General features: G+C 35.4%; 1 protein-coding gene across 1 annotated transcript in view; it reads left to right on the top strand.

Moving 5' to 3' along the window:
- HECTD2 (HECT domain E3 ubiquitin protein ligase 2) overlaps positions 1 to 17,364 on the top strand; it is a 34,145-nt gene extending 16,781 nt beyond the window's left edge. The window contains 12 exon segments of the mRNA XM_048069026.2: positions 207 to 330; positions 2,223 to 2,319; positions 3,241 to 3,348; positions 4,364 to 4,496; positions 6,447 to 6,535; positions 7,935 to 8,093; positions 8,622 to 8,696; positions 9,706 to 9,793; positions 10,049 to 10,155; positions 11,329 to 11,444; positions 12,783 to 12,926; positions 14,780 to 17,364. Coding sequence (XP_047924983.2) covers positions 207 to 330; positions 2,223 to 2,319; positions 3,241 to 3,348; positions 4,364 to 4,496; positions 6,447 to 6,535; positions 7,935 to 8,093; positions 8,622 to 8,696; positions 9,706 to 9,793; positions 10,049 to 10,155; positions 11,329 to 11,444; positions 12,783 to 12,926; positions 14,780 to 14,900 — 1,361 coding nt within the window. The 3' untranslated portion in view covers positions 14,901 to 17,364.
- Positions 17,365 to 27,039: the final 9,675 nt, after the last annotated feature.

Here is a 27,039-nt window from a genome sequence, read left to right as displayed (position 1 = left end):
CCTGGGAAATACTATTTTTAAAGCTATTAATATGATGCGGTAAGTTATGTTACACTTCTAATTCTGTAGCTAAGACTCAGACAAATTTACTAGTAGCCCATTTGTCATCTTTTCTGTCATCTTTTTCTTTTACTGCTGCTCAGAATGCTTAGAAAACGTGCATAATCCAGGCAGTACTTTGAAAGACTATTGTATTTTCTTTATAGATGCTGCAAATAGTCTGATTAGCCCCCCTATTATTTCATATATGGATTTCTATAATTCTACACTTGATCACATTGATCTTATGGAAGAATATCATAACTGGCAATGTTATGGAAATTCTCACAGGTAAGGAAAAATTGGCTGTTTTTTGTCACGTATTATTTCAAAGCACCATATCTGTGTCTGTGTGTTAGCCATACTAAATGTATTTTATTGGAAAAACATAACATAGCTGCTGTTTGCAGAAACTGTGTGGATACGATGTCGACTAATAAATCTCATTCTACCATAGCAAACTAGACAGAAGAGTAAAATCTAGATCATAACATTAGTTTATTACGTATTGGTGTCAATTCAGTGATGTGTTAATTGCATCTTACTGTGAACATATTTTAACTTCTAACACATTCATAGAAAGTGGTGCAGTGTGCATACTTAACACTTATTGATGGTATCTAAATATTCTGTATGTGGGTCTGATCATATTTGCTCCAGTAAAATCAGTTGTACTTATTTCTCTTACATGAAACTTAAATCTTTACAGGCTCAAGGCAGCCACAAGTGTGATCTAGAAACGTGGAGAAATAGGCATTTAATCTTCCTGCTAAGTTTTAAAATCTGCTTGGGCAGGAGGAGGGGAAAAAAAAAAAAAGAAAAAGACATGATAGCGATGAATGCACAGTAGGCTTTGAGTAGTCTCAAAGCATTGCAATCTGTATACTGCTGAGCTTCAGACTTTTTTTTTTTTTTTTTTTTTTTTTTTTTTGCATGGGCACCATCTGGCTGCTTTGGCACCCAAATCCAAACTTATAAAAGGGCTGTGAGATTTCCACCTGCTCCAGTTCTTTTCAGTTAGCTGGGACATGGGGTATATATCAAAACAAAGTTTGTGTGATACATAGCTTTGGAAGTAATGCAGACTAGCTGTATTATTCTTAAAATATGTTTAGTTCTTGTACTGTGTTAGAGCCATATTTTTTTCCCAATTTTACAGCCTATAAATCTGTATTGTTTGACTTTAAAATAATAATAATAAAAATAATTCAAGGCTCTATGCTTAGAATTAAGTAGGACCAGTATGAATAAGTCCCAGCTTGCCTTGCACATGAAGTAATTTGAAATACACAGTTCTTCCAAATAAGTTGACACTGCTTGGTAAAACATTTTGTGTTAGGATTTCCAGCAGATCAACTGAGAATCTTTTTTCCTCATTTTCTTTCTTTCCTAAAGACATTAGAATCCGGAGCTCCTCGCAGGCAGGATTCAGGGTGCACATGTAGAGTCTGGATTCAAGATGCACACAGAGTCTGAAGCTCCGGGTGTCTTAGTATGAACTTCTGCTAGGTGATGCATGAGCTAATCAACAAAAAACTTACTGAAGTAACCAAGTAAAGTAAATCTTTTACCGTAATGATTTCTGAAGTTTTTCAAAATTGTTAGTAATATTTGACTGCAGTGAAATGTAGCTGTAATCGGATATTTTAGAAGTCCTGAGCACTTGTAGACCTGGCTTAAATCAGAAGGATCTGTAGAAAATCAGTACCTTTGAAAATCAGAGCAGAAAATAAGCCAAAACAGAAATACTTCTGTGTACTAATGAATGCTATGCTGAGATAACTGTTCAGCTTGTATTAAATAATATATTCTCACTTTCTTTAATTCAGTGTAGCAATTAAAATTTAGTATTTAAAGCAGAAGATACTTCTTGCCATATGTAATTGAAGACTGCTTTTATTAGGTCTATAGATGATAAACATAAAAGAGGTATATTCAGGATATGTATTATTCTATTATTACGTAGAATTTCTAATAGTATTTTAACTAAACAATTTGAGTTCTACTGGATTGATTATCTAAGTATACAATGAAAAAACAAAAACCCCGGCAGCTATTTCCAAATTAATGTCAGTAGAGGGAAGATAGTTACTGAACTGTAAAAATTCTCTCCTCTTTTCTTAAGGAAGTACTATGCTAGTTGCTAAAAATGAAATTTTATCTTTTTTTCTCTTGTTGTTCAGGTTTTCTTTCTGTCAATATCCATTTATTATTTCTATAGCAGCGAAAAAGGTTATTATTCAAAGGGATTCAGAACAGCAGATGATAAGTATTGCACGAGTAAGTCATTTCGTGATAAGTGGTTTTGTCTAATCAATTAGTATTTTATCAGTTCTTCTTAGGTAAATGTTCCATACAGCCTTTCATCACAACTTCTGATATATTGGACTATCCGAAAAAAAAAAAAAAAAAAACTGAGCCATTTTACTATTACTAGCCTACAAATGTCCATGCTGGATTCTCTCCATATTTTTTTTATTCTAATATGCTTGGTTTTAAGATGCTTACAAATATCACTGTTGTGTAGAAAGTTACAGTAAATGTGTTATTGGCTTTTTCTTTTTTTTTTTTTTTGTTTTTTGGAGAAACCAGATTAATAAACTGTGTTTGATAAGAAACCAGCATGTTAAATTAACACGGTAACTAAGGAAGAGAGAATTTTGATCTGTTTCCTATTTCATTCTGTGAATATGTGATGTTGTGGAAGACTAAAACACAACAAATCACGGAAGGGGTACTGCTTCTGGGCAACCTCTTGCATTTTGAAAGAGGCTTTGTCTGCCTCTCTTGGTGATAACTTTCTTCAGGTGCTAGGAGTTACTGTTTTCCTCAGTGCTCAATGTGGCAGCACCACTGTATCTGTTCATGGTTTGCTAGATGTATCTTGTGAATAGCTAAGTGAAGCACCAGCCAGCCTCTGGAATCTTGTGGTTGTTTTTAACTATTTTGGGAGTTTAAAAGTTTGCCATGCAATTGCCACCTGTTTGTTATATATCCTAATAGTTTCACATAGTGTGAATGATGTTTGCAGTCAAAAAGAGATGGCATTCCTCTCTACCTCTTAGAAGATACTGAAGCATCTGTTGTATCAGGGTAATGTCTTTTAATGCAAGATACTAAGGACTTCTTAAATTCACTAAGTGTGGTACTTTGTATTTTAAATGAAGATGTTACATGTATGATGTTTTTTCATTCAAATAGCAAAGCCTTGTGGATAAAGTCTCTCGCAGACAGAAACCTGACATGAATATGTTGTTCCTAAATGTGAAAGTGAGGAGGACGCACCTTGTTAGTGATTCACTTGATGAGGTATTAAAAATGTAATTAAATGATGTGTTGCTGCAAAATAGCAATTGCATTTAGATTTGATAAGTTATACTTAAATATTCCTGTGCTAAGATAAGGAATGCATATATCTATAATACAAAATAAAAGAAACTGAGTTTCTTATTCACAGTAGCAGCGCTGCAGAAAAGATTTAGACAATCAGAACTTTATTTTCTGTCCTTATACTTTTCCATAGTTAAGTTCCTAATGAAGATGCATGCTTGCATACCACATGGTATGTGTGTGTGTTTGCAATTTTTGTCTTAAGAGTAAAGTGCATAATTATCAGATTATGTAGGATCTAGTTCCATGATAAGGAGCACAAATAATGACTAATCATCTAGTCACTAGATGAGTTTGTTCTGTTCTAATTCCTAGAATACTTTTATTCTTTTCCTTCACTAGCTTCTCTATCTTATAACAATTATTATAGGCTTTCTTTTCTTAACTTCTTATCATAATTTTAACTGATTCCTCATTCTTGAATGTAATTTTTCCTTTTTTAGAATTGAGAGACAGATGTGTCCATTGAAGTAGGCGATTCTTCAGTATCCACATAAACTTGTTAATTATTATTTAATGAAATCTAGTTCCCCACTGCTTCTCAACACTAAAAACAGCCTGATGGTATTGAAAAAGAAGTCCAAATATTGATAACAAAACAAGACCAAATAAGTTCTGATTGTTTATGTGCAGAAAACATAAGTTTAAACTTTTTTTTTTTGCCTAGATTAAAGCCTGTTTATTTTAGCCTTTTTTCCAAAGACAGAAGAACTCAGTGGTGATACTGCTGTCTCTCAGGCATTGTAGTATTTTTATTTACCATGTTGAGATAACGAAGAACAACTTCAAGAGTTTCACCTACTAGTGGGAGGTGATGCAAATAGCTAGCTTAAACAAAGCAAGAGTGGTATACAAAGAGATTTGTTCTTTATGACTGGAAGCACTGATAAGATGTTAAATTTTCTCTATTTTTCCCCCTCCTATTTTGTAATAGCTAGCAAGGAAGAGGGCAGATTTGAAGAAGAAGTTGAAAGTCACATTTGTAGGAGAAGCTGGTCTTGATATGGGTGGCCTGACAAAAGAATGGTTTCTTCTTCTGATTCGTCAGATTTTTCACCCAGACTATGGTGAGTTTAAGTACCATTTGAAAATCTGTCGATTTTAAAATATCAAAACAGTGATGGATAAGAATTCTTCATTAATCCGGTATTAGACCACTTGTTGATGTTAAGTAAATAAATAAAAGCAGGCAAGTTAAAACTGTCATGAATATAGATGGGAAGAACTTTTGGCATAGAGGACAGCAGAAGAGAGTGGGAAGTTCGGAAAAGCTTGGAAGATCTTGGCTTTTGGCAGGGAGGTTCAAGCGTTGTTGAAACATTGAGATTTCATTTCAGTGGTATAACAATTAGAGAGTGAACAAATCTCTGATCAGTGGAAAGGTTTGGAATTAAAATTGGGATTCAGCTTTTTAAGACTTCAATCACACTAAATCTTGTTTCAGAAACTGGAGACTCAATGGTTTTGGTTTGTTAGTATCCTTATGTTAGTGAGCATGCTGAGTAGAAAGTATGGGGGGATTCAAGACTAGCAGTTGATTTTGCTTGAAGTTTTTCCCCTGGTATATCTGCTGTGTTACAGTGTTTCCAGCTCTACCCAGACTCAGTTGCCTGCCCCATGTGTGTTACAATGCCTTCTTTGTCTCAGTGTGGGTAATCAGTAAATGGGGTTTGAGACCTATTTTGCTCCAGTGTCACTGCCATCTTTCAGTCAGTGAACATTGCTCTTCCTTAAATGCAAATATTCAACTGCTTCTGGTGAAGGCCCTGTCTAAACTTTTTGTGATGCGCTCCTTGTTGGACCAAATTTCAAAAAGAGAAAGATAGATCTTTTAGGAGAAAATCTTTGTAGCAAAAAATGGCACATCTAAAGGCAGAGTTCTATCTCTGTTTTCATAAAGACCAGATATCCCTGAGACATCAACTGTAGTTTTTGGTGTTTTTTTGTTTTGTTTTGTTTTTAATTCAAAGAAGTTTGATTTTCGTTTAAATCATTTATTCCCTAGCTTTATCTTCAAACCCAAACGAGATGAGCAATTACATACAAGACATCCTTAGAACTGTTCAGGGCTCTGGTTTGTATGCTGGCTGTGAAAACAATATTAAACTATCAGTGTATTCAATCCCAACAAATTAAAACCAGTCATTGCATTTTATTTAATGTAGTTATGCATTGATAAAGTGGATTTCGCTGTCAGTGCACTCTCAATCCAGGGTGTAACTGTCTTGCGTCTCAGAGAAATGCATCTTGCCTAGGCATCTTAAAGCTGTTAAGTGGTTTTCATTGTGTAGGTTTTTACTTTCTTTTACTCTTTAAAATGGTATGTTTTGTATCTGAAGCAAATAGCAGTCAAATGACATTACAGTCATGATTTTAGTAGGATCTAGCTTGTTATTTAGACCAGCAGGTGGCTTTTTTAGGGTGTTTGTGGGTTTTTTAATCTTCTTTAAAATACCTTTTGGACAGATAAATATGAAACATACTCCACACTGCTAGTGTGTATAAGCTACACCTTTTACAGCTCTCTATTCTAAGATGGTAAAGTTTGTGGTATTTGTACCGTGGGATTCATGCCAACGTTTTTAAAGATTGTCATCTGCTATTGATATAGAAAGGTAGGAAGAAATGGGCTTACGTTGCAGCAATAAAATAGTTGATCAGTCAGGTATGTTTCTGGCTGTACAGGTTATGAAGTACTGTGACGAAGCAGAATGCATAGAAACCACGTAGAATATCCACGAGTGGAGGTTCTTATTTAAGAATGCAGTATGCGGCCAGGGCTGATGGACTTAGTCCTGCTTCAGGGCTGGAGCTGCTCTTGGTGGCCTTTGCCCAAGGACCTGTAGGGCCCTGCTGCGTAGGGCCCTACTGCAGAAGGGAAGACACAGAACTGAGAACCAGCCTGGAGATCTGCACTTTTAGAAGCACTTAATGACGCATGTGTAAGAAAAAAATGGTTTTGTGTGACCTTTTATTAAAGATAAGGCTTGGTAAAGTGCAACTTACCTCTTCTACAGGCATGTTCACGTACCACAAGGACTCACGCTGCCATTGGTTCAGCAGCTTTAAGTGTGATAACTATTCTGAATTCCGACTGGTTGGAGCTGTATCCTTTTATGTCCTCATGACAGTGCTAAACAAGCAGCGATTTAATTACAGGGACAAAATAAGGCAGGAAGATCTAATCAGAACTCATCCTGATGTACGTACAAGTGTGTTGAATTTTAAATGTATAAAGAAAAAGCCATTCAAGGAAGCAGCCTAAAAAAAGGGAAGAAAATGATTGGTATAGATACGTGGTACATTTTACAGTCAGAAAATAGTACAATTAAGATTGCACATGCAACTTTTTTTGTGTGTAAATTGTAATTTTTATGTACTTCACTTCTGGGTTCCATTCAGTAAACATAAATGAGCCTGGGTGAGTTAATATTTTAAGTTCCTATTGAGCAGTATGTGGCTTCTTTTTAGCCTAATGGTTTCCACATGGACATAAGATTTTTTCCTAGGTTTTCTGATGTGCTAATTAATGAAGTCCTCAGACACGCAGTTAATGATAATACATGCTTATAAATCCACTAAGATGCGGTGATGATGCCCCCATTTTACTAGTGGGAAGCTGAATCATGAACTGGATTCTTCTAATTTTTGGTATTAATTTCAAATTTGTACTATGAAGTGTTAGTTCGGGTAACTGTCATTGTGGCTGTTTATGCCTTCTTTAAACAACTTAAGGACACAGAAGGCATTTTCTCAGTTAGTCCTTAATAGCTGTATGTGACATTTTGCTGAGGATAAAGTCCCTGCTATGAAATGAACAAATGATGAGGTGCAGTGCATAAAATTTAAGCTATTCAGTATTACTTAATATGGGTATGGTAGGCTGTAATAGCAAGTCTGGTAGTAACAAGCACAAGCCAAAGAGGAGGAATCTGTTTCTTGTATTTACATATGTCTTTTTAAGCTAGAATGATAGCCTGCTCTATTCTATCCCCATCTACTTTGTCTGGACTCTAGAATTACTGCGTATCACCAGGTGTACCTGAGTGTGCTAGCAGATAAGCTGTAGTGCCAGTGCAGGTTAGTCATTATGCTTTTAGATGTATTTCAAAGAAAAATTTCTATATTGAGTGTTCTTTGGAATTTTGGGATTAAAAATAAACAGTTTTCTTTTTTAAAAAACAACAATAACAAAAAACTTTTTTTCATAACAATACATTGGAACAATTTATTCAGGAGATGCTGATATAGAATATGATGGAGATTTTCAAGTGTTCTGGCAGCATGTCTCATTTGACCATTTGAACTATTACTTAATTGTAACACAAAATTGTGTTTAAAATAATGTCAGTCCAAAAAATAAATAAATTACTTCAGTTTCTTTAGTATGTTAGAATATGCTAGAGTATGCTCAGTTAAAATTTTAAATATTTTTTCCAAGTTACCTAAAATGTTAACTGTAATGAAGATGTGTGGTTTTTGCCTTTAACGTCTGACCCATATAGCTTATGGGACTTGCTGTCTATAATAGCATCACCTTGGATATTCGTTTCCCACCTTGTTGTTACAAGAAATTGTTGAGTCCTCCTATTGTTCCATGTGATCATAACACACTTGTAGGCATCTGTGATGTTACGTTGGATGACTTGTTTCAGATTATGCCTGTAAGTATTGTTTTTTAGATGCTAAATTACTGACTTAGAACCTGTTCTATTTATATTTAATGCTTGGAAAGCATTATTATCTATTTATATTTATTATCTATTAATTATCTATTGATTATCTATTTATATTTAATGCTTTGAAACAGTCTTTAACGCTTACAGACTGTTTCAAAACAGCTGTTTATTAGCACCAGCTGATATGGTCTCTGTTTTTGCTGCCAAAAACATAAATACTCCTTGTTTTGCAAGTATAGCAGTGGTTTTATAGGTTTCTGGAAGTTAGAATACCAAAATTTGATATGTTCTAGATACCCTTTCCATAGTAAAAGGAAAAATTTAAGTTTATGATAAAAAAAAAAAAGCACTTCTAATATGCTGATTAAGTAGTGTGGGGTCTTTTTGTGTACACATTTTGAAGATGCAGCTTTTTCCAAGGTAGTTTCTTTATAAAGAATGATTTTTGCATGTTCTTGCAAATACATCATTTACCTTTGTAGGTTCACTAAAGGGTTTGTATTCATGTTGTAGGAATTGGCCCATGGACTGAATGAACTTCTGTCCTATGAAGGCAATGTTGAAGAGGATTTTTACTCAACCTTTCAGGTCATTAAGTACTCAACGACAAGTGATTCTCAAACTAGTTCAGTAATTTTACCAATGTTTCTGCAATGGAGCGGTTGACAAGTGTATGGTTGCTTATTGTTTGGTGTACAACTGCGTGAGCATTAAAGCTTGCTTCAAGAACCAGTCTAGTGCTTGGTGCACAGAGTCTGGATCCATTATGGGGCTTTAAACAATTCAATGACAGCATAAGTGGATCTGAGCATTGACTGCTGGGGTCCCATGTCTAGCTGCTGGTAGAATTCCAGCTCTTTGCTTGCTCTGACACTAATGCATTGCAGTCAGTGACCTACCTGATTGTGGAATTCATCTGTCTGCAAGACAATTCTTTTTCTGTCTAACCCAGTTGCTTGACAAAGCTTACTCCTGTTATTTTACATATTTTGCCTAGGAAATCTCACTTCCACCATACTTGCCCGTTCAAGTTATGATGGTTTTGCCAGACCTGTATGTGTAACAATAAAGAAATGATTGTATTTCTATATAATCAAGAAAGTCTTTTTCATTTATTCATTGTTTTAGGACACATGTTATTTAGTAAAATTTTGTGCTGGTTTATGGACTTGTATTGACCTTTTTTGCTTCAGCTTTCAATTGCATTATTATAATATTATAAGAGATTTTTTGTAAAGCAGCTATTTTTGAGTTGCTAGGTGAGTTACAGTGGAAGAAATGCATTCTTAATTATGTTTGATACTACTAAATTGTTCTTAGGCATGTTCTCCTTCCACTTTGAGGCTCCACAGTCTGCAGTTTGACATGCTACTGTTTAATAGGGACAATTTTTCTACTTTGAATACCAATTTCTTAAGCAATTTATTGAAAACTGTATTAGTTAACTAAAACCAAACAAGTAAAACAAAACCCCTCAGGATTACAGCATGTGCTGAAGAGAGACAGGAGATGCATGGAGTAATAAATGCAAGCTTTGTACTCTGCGAGTATCTGAATGTATTTTCCAGAACTGAGCTTGACTTTTCTCTTTCTACAGGTTTTTCAGGAAGAATTTGGTGTTATAAAATCTTATAACCTAAAGCCAAATGGAGATAAGATTCCAGTCACAAATCAGAATAGGAAAGGTATTTCAATACGTATTAACAACACACATTTGGCAGATTTAAATTTATCATTGTTTTTACTTTTTGTAAACCTAGGTTTTATTTAACAAAATATGAGAAATAAATTCCTGTGGTCTTTCCTGTTAAGTCTACCAATTTAGTAGTATGTAAATTAAAATGCATTCACTTTTATTAATTCACTACAATTTTACAGGGCACAACAAAATGTTATTTAAAAACGTTGCAATTTAACAAAAGAAAATGTTTCTTTTTTAGAGTATGTGCAGCTTTATGTCGATTTTCTTCTCAACAAATCAATCTACAAACAATTTGCAGCTTTCTATTATGGATTTCATAGTGTCTGTGCTTCATATGCATTACTGGTAAGAACAAAATATCACTTCTGTTTCAAATAGGTGGCAATGACTGATCTAAATTATGTAAGTTATTCTTGGTATCTGCACTGGATGGTTTTAGCATTCATAAAGAATCTTGATTAATCAATATATTTGAACAGGAGAAATTAAGTAGGCAATCAACTCTCATCTTTTTTTAACAGAACACTATGGATAAATAAAGCTCCACAAGTTTTTATCAGCATGTATTCACAGACAAATCATAGGCTTTTGGATGAGTGTTAATGGAGATGCTCTGCATTTCTTACAGTTATGAGCAGTAGCACAAATATGTCTGTGTGCTCTGGAGTGACTACTGTGAAAACCATGTTACTTTTTTGCAGAAAGAACTTTCAGTGAGATTGAGGTTAAACATTCTTGTGTATTCGGTCCTATTTGGCTTTTGGAATGGCTTTTGTATTTTACACCATTCCTTGTGCAGTAAGAGAAAGAAGAGGTAATTACAATTTTCATGAGAATTTCTGTGTTCCTATGAAATCAGCCAAGTATGACAGGCTTGCAGCAAAGTGAAATGTGACTAACTGCAGTAGATTTTCATTCTCCTTCCTGAAACTTCCCTGAAGTGCCATGAAGTACATTCATGCTTGCAAAAGATGATGTAGTAAACGAGTAAGAAGTAGGTTCTACTGTTTAGTGGTTGTGAAACATGATTTACGGTTAAATGTACTTGCTTGGCACAACACTATGCACACCTAAAAGTAAATTCTGTCAGTCATTACTATTTAGCAACCTATATCGGGACATTCAATGAAAATAAAATGGAGGTTGTAAAAAAAGAAGAGAGATCAAGACACTCTCTCTGAATTCCATATGTAAAACCTTAATTTTTTTCATGACATATTTGTAATCTAATCAGAAGACAAGCCAGTCATTGAAATAAATATAAGAATGAAAAGGAATTGAGAAACAAAAGCAATGCATTAAAATGTAATGTTATCCAATAATTTGCTTTTTACTCTATACAGTAATAAAAGATTCCTCTAAGTTCTAAGGAATTCATTTTTCTAGAAAAACAATATGTATCAGGTTAATTTAAATTTATATTCAATAATATCCTGTTAATATTTCAGTAATGCAAAAAACGATATCTATTTCTCAACTTCAATGAATATTAAATATTTTATACTTAATTTCTGGCAGCTACTTCGTCCGGAAGAAGTTGAAATTCTTGTATGTGGTAGTCCTGAACTGGATATGTCTGCTTTACAGCGAAGTACTCAATACGAGGGCTACCAGAAAACTGATCTCACTATACGGTAGGCTTGATTTAATGCTTTTTTTTCCTCATTCAAATTACGGACTTAAAAAGCAGCATTGCATGGTAGACTGTTGGGAATAATCTATTCAAGTGTATTCTGAAAATGGATCATAAATAATAGAAACATTAGAAAATTTACTTCCAAATGAGACAAAGATGCTATTAAATTAGTGTCTTTAGACACAATAAAACAAATATACTATATAAATAAGAAGAATTCTGGTTGATAGTCGGCTGAATGTGAGCCAGCAGTGTGCTCAGGTGGCCAAGAAGGCCAACAGCATCCTGGCTTGCATAAGAAGCAGTGTGGCCAGCAGGTCTAAGGTGGTGATTGTCCCCCTGTACTCGGCTCTAGTGAGGCAGCACCTCGAGTACTGTGTTCAGTTTTGGGCCCCTCACTACAAGAAGGACATGGAGGTGCTCGAGAGAGTCCAGAGAAGGGCAACGAAGCTGGTGAGGGGTCTGGAGAACAAGTCTTACGAGGAGCGGCTGAGGGAGCTGGGGTTGTTTAGCCTGGAGAAGAGGAGGCTCAGGGGAGACCTCATCGCTCTCTGTAGGTACCTTAAAGGAGGCTGTAGAGAGGTGGGAGTTGGTCTATTCTCCCATGTGCCTGGTGACAGGACGAGGGGGAATGGGCTAAAGTTGCACCAGGGGAGGTTTAGGTTGGATGTTAGGAAGAACTTCTTTACTGAAAGGGTTGTTAGGCACTGGAATGGACTGCCCAGGGAGGTGGTTGAGTCACCATCCGTGGAGGTCTTTAAAAGACGTTTAGATGTAGCCCTTAGTGATATGGTTTAGTGGAGGACTTGTTAGTGTTAGGGCAGAGGTTGGACTAGATGATGTTGGAGGTCTCTTCCAACCTAGACGATTCTGTGTGATTCTGTGAATTAGATCCTTAATAACATAGTGTGTTGCTGGATACATTAAAAGTGATGGAAGTTGCAAATGGAGGTAGTTTCAAATCCTATACATTGAAATCCGAGTCTTTAATTTTATTATCCACTTTTCTAATATTTTTCCTCCAAATTCCAATTGATAATAAGGAGATGTATACTAATAAGTTAGACTGATTATTTTTTTAATAGAAAAGTGGGTTTGGGCATCATATGACAACACAAAATTACAAAATTCATAAAATATTATTGTACTTGTAAAGTCCTTAGGAACTTATTTAACATTGCATATTAGGATAATATTGATGTCCTTTGTTTTACATCTATTCAGTTTCTGGTAAGTGTCAATTCATCATATACATGCAGTTGTGTTATATTCTAACGCTGTTTTGGCACGATATTGCATCTTAAACCATTTTCTTCTCCTTTGACCCTGAACATAGATACTTTTGGGATGTAGTACTTGGATTTTCTCTTGACCTTCAAAAGAAGCTGCTACATTTTGCTACAGGAAGTGATAGAGTACCTGTGGGAGGCATGGCTGATTTGAATTTCAAGATTTCAAAGAGTGAAACATCCACTAATTGGCAAGTATTTCTTTTTTTTAATTTTTGTTCTTAAATTATTTCCTGGGAGTCCTTATTGCTCTTGAATGTCTTTTTGAAGAAGAGCAAAGAGTATAAGGGAGAAACTGCATAACCTCCATTAATTTGTCTTCAAAATGTTATTAAACCCGTCTATTGATAACATAAATTTAGCTGATGATCATCTAATACAAAATCAATTCTTCAGTCAGTGTTTACATTCGAGTCCATTAATTTTTTATCTTTGAAGTTTCCTTACATGTTTTAATTCAAAGAAACTGTTTAATTGTTCCTAGCATGACAGCTGAGCTAATGAAAATAGAGGGTGAATCACCATGATTTTTTTCTGAATTTTTAAGTCTGTTTTGTCATTATGAATAGCAGCCCCTGCAGTTACCAAAAAACGCCTTGCATTCTTTCTTGATGGTCTAAATAAGAATTTTAATTTGCATTGCTGGAAAAGATGTAGCATTCCTTTAGGGTCTCTGGTGAGTAAGTGTATAGCTGATACAGAGGTTGCTCATATGAAATAGGACTGAAGCAACCTTGTAACTTTGTCATGAAAGTTAAATTTTTCATGCCAAGTTCTTATGCTTCTGGTAACCTTTTATTTTGTACTGAAGTGAACAGAAAAATTCCTCATGCTTTCCAGCCAGTATTTTCCTTTTCAGGAGCGGAGAGAGTCAGTTTAAACAATTTGGAAAATTGTATAGATAAACTTACTGGTCTGGAGCTCACTGCTAATCAGTAATCGTTGGCTTTACCTATGTTTTTCAAACTTTTAAGGTAGTCAAAATACTTTAAAGGAACTACATTTTTAGAGTCAAAATTTTGGGGGGGGATTCTGTGGAGAACTGAAAAAACGCATAGATGAAATCAGATTTAAAACAAGCAAACAAAAATTATCTCATTATTGTGGTATTTCTAATGCTTTAGTCAATTGGCCAATAACTGGTTTCAGTAATACATTAAAGGGACATGAGCAGAAATGAAGATAAATCAGTCAACATTGAATCTCTGTTTAAGTTCGTTCTCCTGCAAATTTTTCGTTCTTGCAACTGAGAACACGTTTTAAAATAATGTACATTTTAAAATTATATAGATCTGTGCTGCTGGTTGTTTGTTTCAGTCAGATGGCCTCTACAACGATGAGTATAAGCATGTTGATGTTGTATTGCTCACACAATAGGATCAAAGACACTAATAGCCATAAGAATTCTCAAATTAATATCCAGTTTCCCAAGTTGCCAAATTCTGAAGTGGGACTCCAGTCTGTTTAACAGATGTTTGCTTCGCTGATTAAAGTAGGGATAAAAACAGTTGTTTGTATCTCCAGATCTGGAGTGGGGTTTCACTCTCTTTCAAGAATATCTGCTAATGATCAAATGCCAAACTACTGACTAAATGAAAATGGAACTAGAGAGCTTACTAAAATCACAAACTTAAAATCTAACTTTTAAGTGACAAGAGTTCAGGAATTTTTCAGTGCATTGGGTTAATTCCAAGTTTCAGGTGGAGCTTCAGGTCAACTGGCTGAATAACTGTTTTCATCAGGATAATCTTTCCTAGTGCTGAGCATGGTTTCCAGTGTTTCAATCAGGCAATCCTATGAGAGACCTGAAATATATATGTATTCAATCTCAGCTTTCAGAAGACATTTGCAACTTGCAAAGGGGTGAGAGTTGCAAGCAAACAAATTTTAACCTGAGTACCTGAGGTGCATGTGACCAATAGTGTTGTTAGTTATAATATTTCTTGTACACGGTTTCTTACGTAACTGGAAATACGTAGGCAGATAGCAGCACCCTGCTTCTGTTTTGTTACTTAATAAGAGGATGGTTTTGTTTTTGTTTTAGGTTACCAGTGGCCCATACTTGCTTCAACCAACTTTGTCTCCCTCCTTACAAGAACAAGAAAGAATTGAAGCAAAAGTTGATCATTGGAATCTCAAATGCAGAGGGGTTTGGTCTAGAATAAAATAAAATACTTATGAACAGCATTTTTATGTAGCACTCACTCTCCTCTAATTGTGCCTTTAAGCTTTTTGTTATGTCTCTTGATACTGTGCAAGTCTTACTCAACTTATGTATTTTTTAAATATGAAGTGTATGTTTTTTCCTTAATGGCAATACATTTACTGCTTGCTTTGTCACAGAAAGTAGTCTTCTTCATACAAAAAGCTTGTCTATTTGATAAAAGAAACATGATGAAGGCAATTTCAAAGTTATAGTTTGTTTCCGTTTTTCCTTAATAGCACTTTATCATTAATTGTAATTACTTTACATCACATATATTCCACTGGGAAATAATATACAGAATATTTCTTTATTAGCTAGTCCCAGTGGTGGAATGTTTTCAATTAACGTGAATAGTAGAAAAGAATGTAACTTACAGCATGTAGCCATATTTTCACAAAGGCAAACAGGAATTTTAGTCTTTATAAAATGTATGCAGTTTTAATATTCTGGTTTTCCTTCTCAGCTAAACAGGCTGTCTAAGAAGCATGTAAATAACTGCCTGTGAACAAATAGGGTTTTGATAGTGCCATTTACTGCTAAAAATTTATTTTTTATGAATAAGAGGTTTTAGGTGTTCTATATTCAGCTTTTACAGATCAACAGGATTGACTGTACAAAGAATGTTTTAAAAAGTACTTTCTTCAGCTTGAGGGAATTCAAGGCCAAACTACAGATATTAAGCAACTTGGAGGTTCATTCTCTGGAACTGACAGCAACTAACCAGATTTAGTATAGTGTCATGGTAAACAAAACTAGATATTTAAAGTAAATTCCGCAAATGTTGAAATATTTCAGGAAAAAAATTAAATCTCCACCAAATGAAAAACTAATATATAGTTGTTGTGCTGTCATTTTTCGTCAACTTTGTTAAAAGTCTTAAATAAGCTATGACGAGTGAATACAATAACATTTCAGAAGAATGTTGAAGCTTTCATTCGCTTGAGGGTCAGCATTTAAAGACAATGTTTTGTGCTTTTTACTGCACAAACAACATGAAAACAGTTCTTGATATGTGTATTCTGAATTAGTAAATTAGGAGGTGGGGAAAAAACTAGTTCTAAATTGCAGGTGTAATTATAAGTCTGGGTTTTATTCATTAAATGGAAAGAATTTATCAGCATGCAGTATAGTATTTTTTTAATATGAATAGCTACTGTATGTTCTATAGATTTTTCTTTCATCTGAATGAGGCCCAGATCTTTCAAAATATTTAGGCATCCAATTTGCCAGCTTTCCCAGTTGACTTCTGCTGGGAGTTGAATGCTTAAATAGCTTGTAGTGTCTGTACTCAATTACTTACTTGCAATAAGAGTAAAATTATATTCTTGTTTTCCCTTCTTATATAATTTACATACAACCAACATACTTTCACACAGTTGACAAATTAATTTTCCTAATTTGTAGTTTCAAAGCTGTTGTGGATTTTCTTCAATATCTAAGTGCAAATTTTATTTTACTCTGTTTCCTAGAGAGAAGGTACTGGTGATTTTACTATTTTATTAACAGACAGATAAATAGTAGGGTATTTCTAAATATTTGTCATTCTATTCATAGTGCTTTCCTTGAAATTAATATTAAAATTTCCATTGACTTCAGCTTCTAATGAAACTAGGTTAGCATGGAGAGTGTTAAAAGCAGCACTTCAAACTTGTGTGTTGTACATTATTTCTTTCATATTAAGCTTTAAAATAAATTTGAATTTACAGGATTTCCAATGTTAAGAAATAAAACTTTCACCACTACACTGAATGAACTAGACAAATTTAAAATTGCTTGAAGCTAACACTTGAATGTGGATGTAGGTAACAAATTTGGAAACAAACACATCCCTTTCTTCTCTCTGTAGAACTGGATTAGTAGAATGTCAGTTTATGAATAAATAACTATACAGTTTATCTGAAAACATGGCAAATTAGCCAAAATATTTTTTTATGGCTTAAGCCCACTTTTAATAATTATCTATTATTGTTAAAATAAAAGCTTTATCTTCTTATTTTCACTGAATTGCACTTTGTGTTGGGTTTAGTTTTATTTATTAATGCTTTTTTTGATTTTACTGTGTAATATTACCTCAGAATTCTAAAAAAACAAAACACAAACTATTGTATTTGCATCAGTTTTTAAATAAGATAGTCAATGACATTTTATATATTTCCTGATGTTGATAAATTAAATAGTAAATTTTGTATTTGTTAAATGAAAGCATTGCACTGTATTTATGAAACAAACCTGATCATTTTAAAAATTTACTTCAACGATGGTTTTTGTTCTTTTGTCTTGCCCTGTAATCCAGCAAATCTTTTTTTTATCTCCATCATTGTTTTGTAATGTACAAAAGAAATCTGGTTTGTATAAATTTGTTCATTTCTAAGTATCTATTTTTATGTATTAAAATTGTGCAGTCATTAAATCAAGTATTTCAATTACTGGTCTTATTTGATTTCAGATTTCCAAGATTGATCATAATGGCTTTGAAAACATGATCTATATCTCTTCTTTTGTCTTATTTTTCTTTTGAAAACTTTTCCTTACTATTACAGTTTGGTTAAAACATTGTATGGCTCACTGAAAAGGAAACTTAAGTTTTTAATACCAGGTGTACACCCAGAAGTATATTCTTTATATATAGTCAAAATTACAAGTCTTCTGGTGCATACCATGGTGTAACAATGTTGTATAATAGTGGATCCTGAACTGTTTTATATCTTTTTTTTATTTCCCTCAGTTGTAAGATTGTTCTGAGGTACAATGACAGACAGAGCCAAATTGTTGCATGATTTGTCTTTTACCAGCCAATTTTAGCATTTAAATCAAGAGGGACAGGGAACAAGAACATCATGCTTTCCCATGGCTACTGTTAGTCCTGATCACAGGACTAATATCTGACCAGATTTAAACTTCGTCGTCTTCGTACCGCTCGAGCTACCTACAGATGGCAGCAAAGATGAGGATCAAAACCACTTAATTAGAAGTCAGACTTTCCTCTTAATAGTACAGATTAGAAATATAAAAATCTTAAGAATAAAATTTTTAAAAATAAATATTAAGGAAAAAGTTGTAAATGTCTTTGTGGTTGCAGTTAGTGGTGGGACTGGCTAACTTGCTCCAAAAACAAATCCTATATTTCTTATTTTTCACAGATGTGATATTTAATATTCTTTCAGAATCCTTCCCTAAAAAAAAATCTGAGATCTCACAGCTTCCTTAATGCCAATTTGCATGCCATAAGTAGCAGACTGTAAGAGTATTTGTTTTTCCTATAAGAGCACCTAGATCTCTTCCAAGATAGTTTCTCTTTTATGTTTGGGTCAAGTAATTTTCCATTCCATTACAATTCTTTTTTTCAAAATCTGTGCTGTTATGTGTGTTGGTGAGGTTCCTTGGACTGCCACAGATGCTTCACTTGTATGTGTTAGAAATGTTCTAATTCATAGTTGTCTGGGTTTTGTTGTTAAATTCATGAGTAAAATTGGGCACCTGGAGATATGCACATTTCAAATGGTTAATTAAATTTTTGCTAAGGCCTTTAAACCCCCCATGGTGTTATGTAAAATATAACAAGGGAACAGGTATCGTAAGGGTTATCGTAGTTAGCTATTTCCTGGAGTAGGTGCGTTCCTAACTGTAGAATAGGTATTTGATGCAAAAGTAATTTGTTCTACAAATCTACATGTAGGAAAGAACTCTGAGGTCAAGGAAGAGGGAGAGATTGCATCTCTGAAGAGATGTTAGAGTAGTTGCTCATTAAATCTGGAAGGGTGGGAGAAGTTCATGTAAACTGAACAGTCCCTAACATAGGTTAGGTACTGGAATCTTCTATAATACTAACACAAAATAGTACCTGTAGGTGTTAGGTTATATGCCTTAATGGTTTTGTTGCATCTTTTAGGACCTAAGTTCTACCACAGCAATACTTCATTTACCATTTTTCTTGTTTGCATCATTATTTATGATTTGATATTTGTAGTGAGTGATGAACAAATTTTCTGATGCACTAGTTTCTTCCAGTGAAAGTTGTCCTAGATTATATAGATATAAGACTTTAGACAGGTTTAATTTAAGGGCTTCTTGCTTATATGGTGCTTTGACTCCAGAGCATGGTTTCTTACTAACCAGGAGAAGTGCACCTGTTCTCACCGAATCCTTTGTAGCTTTGCACTAGCATCTCTGACTGCTATCACACCATAATTAATAACAGTCCAGGCTCAGTTGGTATCCGTAGGTATTATTGGAAGAGAAGTATTTGTAACTGTGTGCAAGTTCTTCAAACCATCTTGTCAATTAACAAGCTTACCTAATGTTTGTTTAGAGTCTGCTCTAGTTAAGTAGTCCAGAATATTAATTCAATAGTGGTACAATGGAGAGCAGGCACTGAAAGTGTTCTGTCTTCTGGACAATTAATGCAGCTGGATATAAAGTAGTCAAAGCACAGTCGTTATGAAGACAGTGTGGCTTAAACATGTGGGTATTGGTTTTAGGTCGTCTTCTAGTGATTTTAGGTCACCTCACAGCTTATTTTCAAGGACTATGGTGGCAGCATGTAAACTGTTTGGAAGTTTAAATAGCTGGCCTTGATTATTAGCAGGAAGGATGGGTCGATAGGGTAGTCCCATATGCCAGTGTGAGCAGAGAACACAATATTGTCATTTCACTTACCTACTTAATAAGGGATCTTTTCCCAAGTCTTTCTGGATACCAAGGTGGGGGAGTATCCTGCTCAGGTTTTGAAATTAGCTTACAGGACATATTTGGTGATAATAAATGCACCATATTCATTTTCAAGCATTTCACTTCTTTAACAGGAAAAATTATTATGGAAGATGAATGTTACCTATGTATAATAGAGATTACTTTATTAATGCATGAGAAAGAAAGCACAGAATCTCAAATTCATCTCAGATTCTCACAAGAGGAAATAGAAATAGTTGGGACAACCCAGTTAGCTTTCCATTTTAAATAAGCAATTGCTATTTCTCCTCTTCCTAAATGATTTATATCAAGCCATCATAAAAATAAGAGTACATTCACCATTTTGTTTTATCACTTTTCAGTGTTCTGTTTAGCATATTAAATTTTTGGTCAGGTTAATTTTTGCAGCTCTGTGTTTTTCCTAGAAAAGTCATTTTACACCTCTTAAGACACATCATTTCTTTGTAGCCACCTACTGACTTTGAGGGAACTGTGGAGGACTTTTTTGATTTCTCTAGTAAGAACAGAGAGAAAGGTAGCTGGCAAGAAAAAGAGTGTTATTTTGAAATACATAACAAAGTAAAAGCAAGAAGGGGAGGGAGGGTGTTGCGTGATTTCTTGCTTTTTTTTTAATTTTTTTTTATTCCCCAGTTTGTTTTCATGTACCAGTTGATGACTTCACTCCCCCATTGAATGGGGGATGGTAAAGGTAAAAGTACAAAATGGAAGCAAAAATTACTATTATGGTATTTTTCTAGGAAGTAAAAAGACTAAATGTAAAGACAAAGAGAGAAATGGGGTGGATTAGAGCAATGCAGAAACAAGAAAAAATCTTGGGAGCCAAAGAAAAATGCGGCCACTAGTGGAAGAGAAAACCAACCTTCTCATATAATAGCTCTGTAGAAATACTTCTTAGTCACAGAAATCTACTTTTATTCCCTTCTTAATTAATGAGATTTAATTTTTCTAATGATTTAACTGTTTGATTACTCCCTTAGAGAGTATTAAGAATTGAAATTATTTTAATTCAATTACCGTATCAAGTAAGAAATCTAAAATTTGAGTAAACCAGTATATTTCTATGTGCACAACTGTATCGTGCCTTACAGAATTGTCTGGTTACAGTGAAATCAATAATATGTTCTGCCTCACAGCTCTTTCAAAATTCTAATTTTTGTGATAATTTTTTACATTGAAAGAAAAGCTTTCCCAAACACCAAAAGCACTTGATATTCATGCAGACTGAGGCTTTTCAAGTAATAACATTAATTTGTGTCTGTTGCTTATAAAGAACCTAATTGCATTTTGGTTTGGGTGGTGGTATTCTAGGGTTTAGAATTTATTCAACATCATATTTTTGTATATTGATTTAAAAGCATGAAGCTATTATCTGAGATTGCACATTCTGGAAGGTGAAAACTCTTTCCAGTAGTGCTACTGGAGATTACTGTAAGTCTGTGAAAATGATTCCAAGTTAATAATTACTTTGCTCTGTTAGTTGCCAGATAGGGGCTGCAATCCCCTGGGGTATTATGGCAAAGCTGTATTTGAATTTCTGAGGGGATGTTTGCTTTTGTTCTCTTGGTCATCTCATAACCCATGCTCACGAAGTTCATACTGGTATGGGTTCCACATGCCTACAGATTTTTAAAATGTATTTCTTACACTAAAATATCTAATACCCATTAATTCTTCCTTTCAAACAGTGAATTCATTTTCTTCAACAGTCTATTTTCTTGGCCAAGAACTCAGGCATAGGACTAAAATCTCAATGAAATGAGTTTAGAAGATAGTTTTATTTTCCTGTGCCTGCTTTTAAAACTAAACATCATCCTAACCAAAGCTCTTCAGGCTGTATCAACTCATCTATGCTGAGGGCTGTGTATTCAGTTCCTCATTCCCTGTTTTTTTTTTGTGTAATCTGCTGTTGGCACTGGTATGTAACCAAATATGAGAGATGCAATAGGAGCAAGTTTTTATATTAAACTAATATTTTTGGACTTTTTTTTAGCTTTATTTGATTTTTCCCTCCCTGTGTGCTAGCTGTATGTATGTGCTTATTTCCTTTGTAACTGCAACAGACACACTTCGTACACTGCAGTTATGAATCTGACAGTGACATTGCTTGTGTCACGTTTCATATCTTCTTCTTAAAAAGAAGAAATTAATGTGATTTTCACTTCCTCATCACTGGGGCACCAATTGATGAACCATTTTTTTATTTCTTACGGTGAAAAGGTACTCTCAGTTTCTTTTGCCCTTTTCTTAATTTATTTGTTGCTAACTTTATTAGCAGAGCTTATTAATTATATGACATAAGCACAGATGCTATGCTTAATCATGCATTCGATTGAAATTTTCATACTTGTAGGTGTACCATGAGGAAGAAATTACTACCTTCATGCAGCATAACCAATCCCTGGCTAATTTCTTCTGTCATTACTTACAGCAACGATCTGTGTTCTTTTCGCAGTAATGCTGCCTTTGACTATCTTCGAGATCTACTGTCATTCATAATACAACAGAGATGTAATTGTAACAAGATAAAGATATAGAAGCTTTCATTTTGAAATTCCCTAGATTACAGAATATTCCCTTTAGGTTATTTGTGACATATTTAAATTTTATCTCTCTTTTTTTTTTTTTTTCTAGAGCTCAGGTTTAGCTTTATACTTTCTTAAGACACAGGGTAATTTAAGAGCCATTTTAGAACTTATACGTGAGTTATGTGACTAGCTCTCGTCAGTCCTTATCCTAGCTACATGCAATGTCAATCCTCTGTTTGCAGTACATCTTCATAAATCAGAATGATTCTCATAGTAATGAAGAGCACGTAGCTAAAGCTGCCAGAAAAGGACAATGAGTTGTTGTGTGTCAGGGGTGCAGCTCAGTCTTGTAAATGTCTTTGCACCTTGTTTGTTTGTTTACAAAGAACAGTTCAGGGTAGTGGCAGGGTTAAGAATAGAAAGTCACTATTCTTCATCTCTCGTTTCTGAGACCTAAGAGAAAAAGTTATGTGGGATAACTCCACAAGTTCCGGATCAGTCATTAAGTCAAATAAAATCAAACTATAATTTGATCTCCCTTTTTCTTGTGATTAGTTTATTTGAGTTACCTTAGGGGTGTTTGCTTTTTTTTTCCTACTAATCTTGTTGTAGCCCATGTTTACCTATTTTCTGCTGGTGATTGGTTTCACATGCTTTTAGATTTTCAGGATTCAGGTATAAATGGAATGGTCAAGCCTTGTTTATGAGACGAGAAAGAAAGCTAGCCTTGTCTTGGGCCATATGAAAACCCACCCTATTGGATAACATTTAGAAGGCTAAAGAGTTAACAATATTTCTCAAGTCTGTCTAAATGGACCGATCTTTAACCAAGCCTGATTTCAGTGCTCTGGGAGACCTCTGTGTTTGCTCAGCCAGTGTCACAGCCTGTTGCTGTAACAGAGCCTGCCGTGTGGGAGCTGGCGGTGTGCTTCGCTTGGCAGCACCATGCCAGTGGTGCAGAGAGCTGGCTGCAGCCCTTCGCTTGAGATCTTTTCATGCTTCTCAGTTTTTCACTGTGGAATCATTAGCACTTGTTAATGTCAGCCACTCAGTGAAGGCTACACACCAGCTGAAGCACTCTGAATATGTTGCCTGTATTCTGTTTGATTTCCTGTCCTTGTTCAACTAAGTTTTGCTAGAAATTGGTAAGTGGAGGTGAGCAAAGAAGTTTAAAATGTAGGCTGTTACCAAATTGACAGGATTAGTAGGTCAAATGCAAGTCATTTCTTTTGAAGAAAGATATTTTTTCCCACCTATTATCTGCCTTTTTTAGGTTTTGCTTGTTCATGCTCTTTAGTGTGTTGACATGTGGCTGTCCTAAAAATGTCATAAATGCAAAGCCCTGATGTGCTAAATTTCTGCAATTAGCACTCTTTAATTAGGTGCATGTGGGTATCTCTGTGATGACCTCGCTCAATTTGCACCCTGGTGTCTTTTCAACTCAGGGATCAAAGGAGAAAAATGTGAAGCAGGAGATTCTTGAGTTTTGGACGAATCAGATACTACTGCCAAGTTGCTGATAACTTTTTAAGCTTCATAAATCAAGGCTGGTTTGGAAATGTGCAGTGTAGTTATCATGATTTCATTTGTCTTAATTATAGCAGATGATAAGAAAACAACATCTGTAGCAATTTCTTAGAGCTTTTTGTTAGTCAGTAATAAGTAGCAGAGATTTTTTCCCATAGTTTATCAAACCTAAAAGCAGTGGTATAAAAAGAATTGGAGAAGTATAGCTTAGATTACAGCTTCTTTACAGTTATTGAGTATTACTAGTGCAAAGCATCTAAATAAAGACGTCTTGTATTATCATATGCTGATATATGTTGGGCATTATATCTAGTACCCCTGAGTAACAGACTCTCCAGTTTCCCTCAGTTGCTTATCATAGAATCATAGAATCACAGAATATCCCAAGTTGGAAGGGACCCATAACAATCATCAAGTCCAACTCCTGGCACCACACAGGTCTACGCAAAAATTCAGACTGTGTGACTAAGTGCACAGTCCAAACACTTCTTAAACTCCAACAGGCGTGGTGCAGAGACTATGTCCCTGGGGAGCCTGTTCCAGTGCACAACAACCCTCTCAGTGAAGAACCTTTTCCTGATATCCAGCCTGAACCTCCCCTGCCACAGCTTGACACCATTCCTGCGGGTCCTATCACTGGTCACTAAAGAGAATAGATCGGCACTTGCCCCTCCACTCCCCCTCGTGAGGAAGCTGTAGGCCGCGATGAGGTCCCCCCTCAGCCTCCTCTTCTCCAGGCTGAACAGGCCCAGTGCCCTCAGCCGCTCCTCGTATGTCTTCCCCTCTAGGCCCTTCACTATCTTCGTAGCCCTCCCCTGGACACTCTCCAACAGTTTCGCATGTCCTTTTTGTGCTGTGGTGCCCAGAACTGCACACAGTGCTTGAGGTGAGGCCGCACCAGCGCAGAGTAGAGTGGGACGATCACGTCCCTCGACTGACTAGCTTATAGGTGGCTTGCAAAGAAAGAACCACAGAAAACAGAAACACACCTTGGTCACTTGCATATAACGAAGAAAAGTTAATTTATTTTTGTGCATTGAAGATTTTTTTGGGGGGGGGTTGTGTTTTTTTGGTGGTTTTGTGTGTGGATGTGCTTTCTGTGTGTGTCTGTGCATTGATTTTTTGTTTGTTCTTTTTTTTTTTGGTAGTGGTGCTGTTCCCAGACTGACCACAAGCAGAGCACGGGATTGCTTTGGCTGAAGGGATTTAAAAAACAAGAGGTAACTCCAGGGCAGTGTTCTAGTTTGTAACCAATCCTTACCTTTGGTATTAGATCTAGCCATGAGTGTAATGCCTATTTCACTAATGACTTAGTTTTATAGCATCTGTCCAAATTTGTTCAGCAAGATAAAGTATATCAGAAATTACATTTGATAAAGTAGCCATAAATTTTATCTCCAGGGTTTTGCATACTTATGACTATTCAAAATTATAGCAATTCTCCCCCATAGCTTCAGAATCTACCTGAGGTTTTGTGTGATCCAAAACTACTGATGAAATTGAATGGGTAACTTCAGCTCATAAATATTTTCCCTCCACGGCTTGATTTACAAAGCAAGGGTGGTGTTGTGCCTTTCTATCCTTTTTATTCAGCACTCAGGTTGTCATGACATTTGCTGGTGATGGGGAAATTGGCATTCAAGTCTCCCAAGGGCAGAACTTGAATTTGGGTCACCTGTAGCCCAGGGGCTCCTAAATCCATGGTTTACATCAGGCTGAGTAAGCCCGGGCCTCTCATGTTTGAAGGTGAGGGCACTGAAGCAGTCGTAGACAGGTCTGTTCTCTCACCACTGTGAATGGTGCATGAGGTCTAGCTCTTAACTTCAGCGGTTGCTCTTGTTAAGCATGCCCAGATGGAATACAGGCTTCCTTCCTGATTCAGAATGAAGCCAGGCAGTGTCCCTTCATCTTGGAGGAGTAAAACAATCTCTACTGCACTTTTACCTGTATTCGATCTCAATCTTTGTTTTATAAAGATGTTTTGGTTTGGTGGCTACACTAAAATATTAACCATACTCAAGGGTCCTGTTTGAAACCATCCTTCCTGCTTGCAAAGACAGGCATGACCTCAGCAGAGGACAGGAGAGGACTGGAAATGGGAAAACATTCTGCAACATGTGATAACTGTAATAACTAAAGTAACATCGTTGTTCATTTCTCTGTGTGAAATTCTCCTGGGCAATGTGCAAAAATAACAAAAACAACAAGCCAGAAAGGCCTTGCTGGATGATGATAATGAAAATATTGCAAAAGCCATCATGATAAATTGTTCCAGTAATTACATAGCTCCAACTTCTTTTTTTTATTATTATTATTATTTTATTATTGTACTCAGAAAATGACATATGTTTTATTGTAATATCAACACAATATTCTTCTGTCTGTGGTTAGCTACTTATATAGCATCATAAACCTCATGCAACAAGGCCTTGTCTGGCCTCTGACCCATTCAAGAGATGATTTTCTCCAAGGAAACTGTCTTCTCTCTAGGGAGGACTGGTATAGAGTCAAGAGCTGACCCCGCAATCTGGACAGCCCCTAAGTGGAGCAAGCAGGGAACCTTCAGCATCCTCAACACACTTTTCTTTCCCATCAGGTATGGGGTTTATTTCATGATGACGGTTTATATGCAAACAGGAGACTTTATCACCAGTACTTTACTGCTACTTTTCAATATTTCAGTCAGCCTTCCATCCATTGTATAGCAATTCTATATGAACAAATTCAATTTAAGGCATCCCAGAATTTCTGCTTCTATAGCATATGGAGAGATTTGTAAATGTAATTTTTAGTGGGTGTTTGCAGGAGCTGTACCAACCAGTGGATGCTTATGAATGTTTTCTGGGCCATTTCTTCCACAAAACTCTACTCTGGCTTGCAGCTAATTACAGAAATAATCTTAACTCTTCTGTTTGGTATATATTTATTGCATATTTTATTAGTAGAAAAACCTTTGTCCTTCAAGTGCTCAAGGAGGACATTCCTATGAAATTTTGGAATCATCTTCATCACAGAACAACTAAGAATTTTGCACAAAAGCATATAAAAGATGGAACCCAAGATGAGTTTCCAGACTCCTGATTCTCCGTTCTGATTATTAGCTGCTTTTTTTCATGCATATAAACGAAATAGAGACAGGCAGCTTTGAAGAATACTGTGTTGGAGGGAAAAAAGAAAAAAAAAAAAAAGATTTTTGGAGTCTTTGTGAAACTTTGCATTTTTAACAGGCTTTCTTAGCTGAAAATAGTCCGTTTTGGTTATAAAGCAGTTTTGCAGAGATAGGTGTTGAGAACGCCGTGCTGTTTGCATTATGAAGCAGAGAGTTCTTATTCAATG

The sequence above is a fragment of the Anser cygnoides genome, chromosome 7 (genome assembly GCF_040182565.1).
Source record: "Anser cygnoides isolate HZ-2024a breed goose chromosome 7, Taihu_goose_T2T_genome, whole genome shotgun sequence".
Lineage (NCBI taxonomy): Eukaryota > Metazoa > Chordata > Aves > Anseriformes > Anatidae > Anser > Anser cygnoides.
The sequence above is the reverse complement of the archived record's forward strand: the minus strand, read 5'-3'. Positions and strand labels throughout refer to the sequence as shown.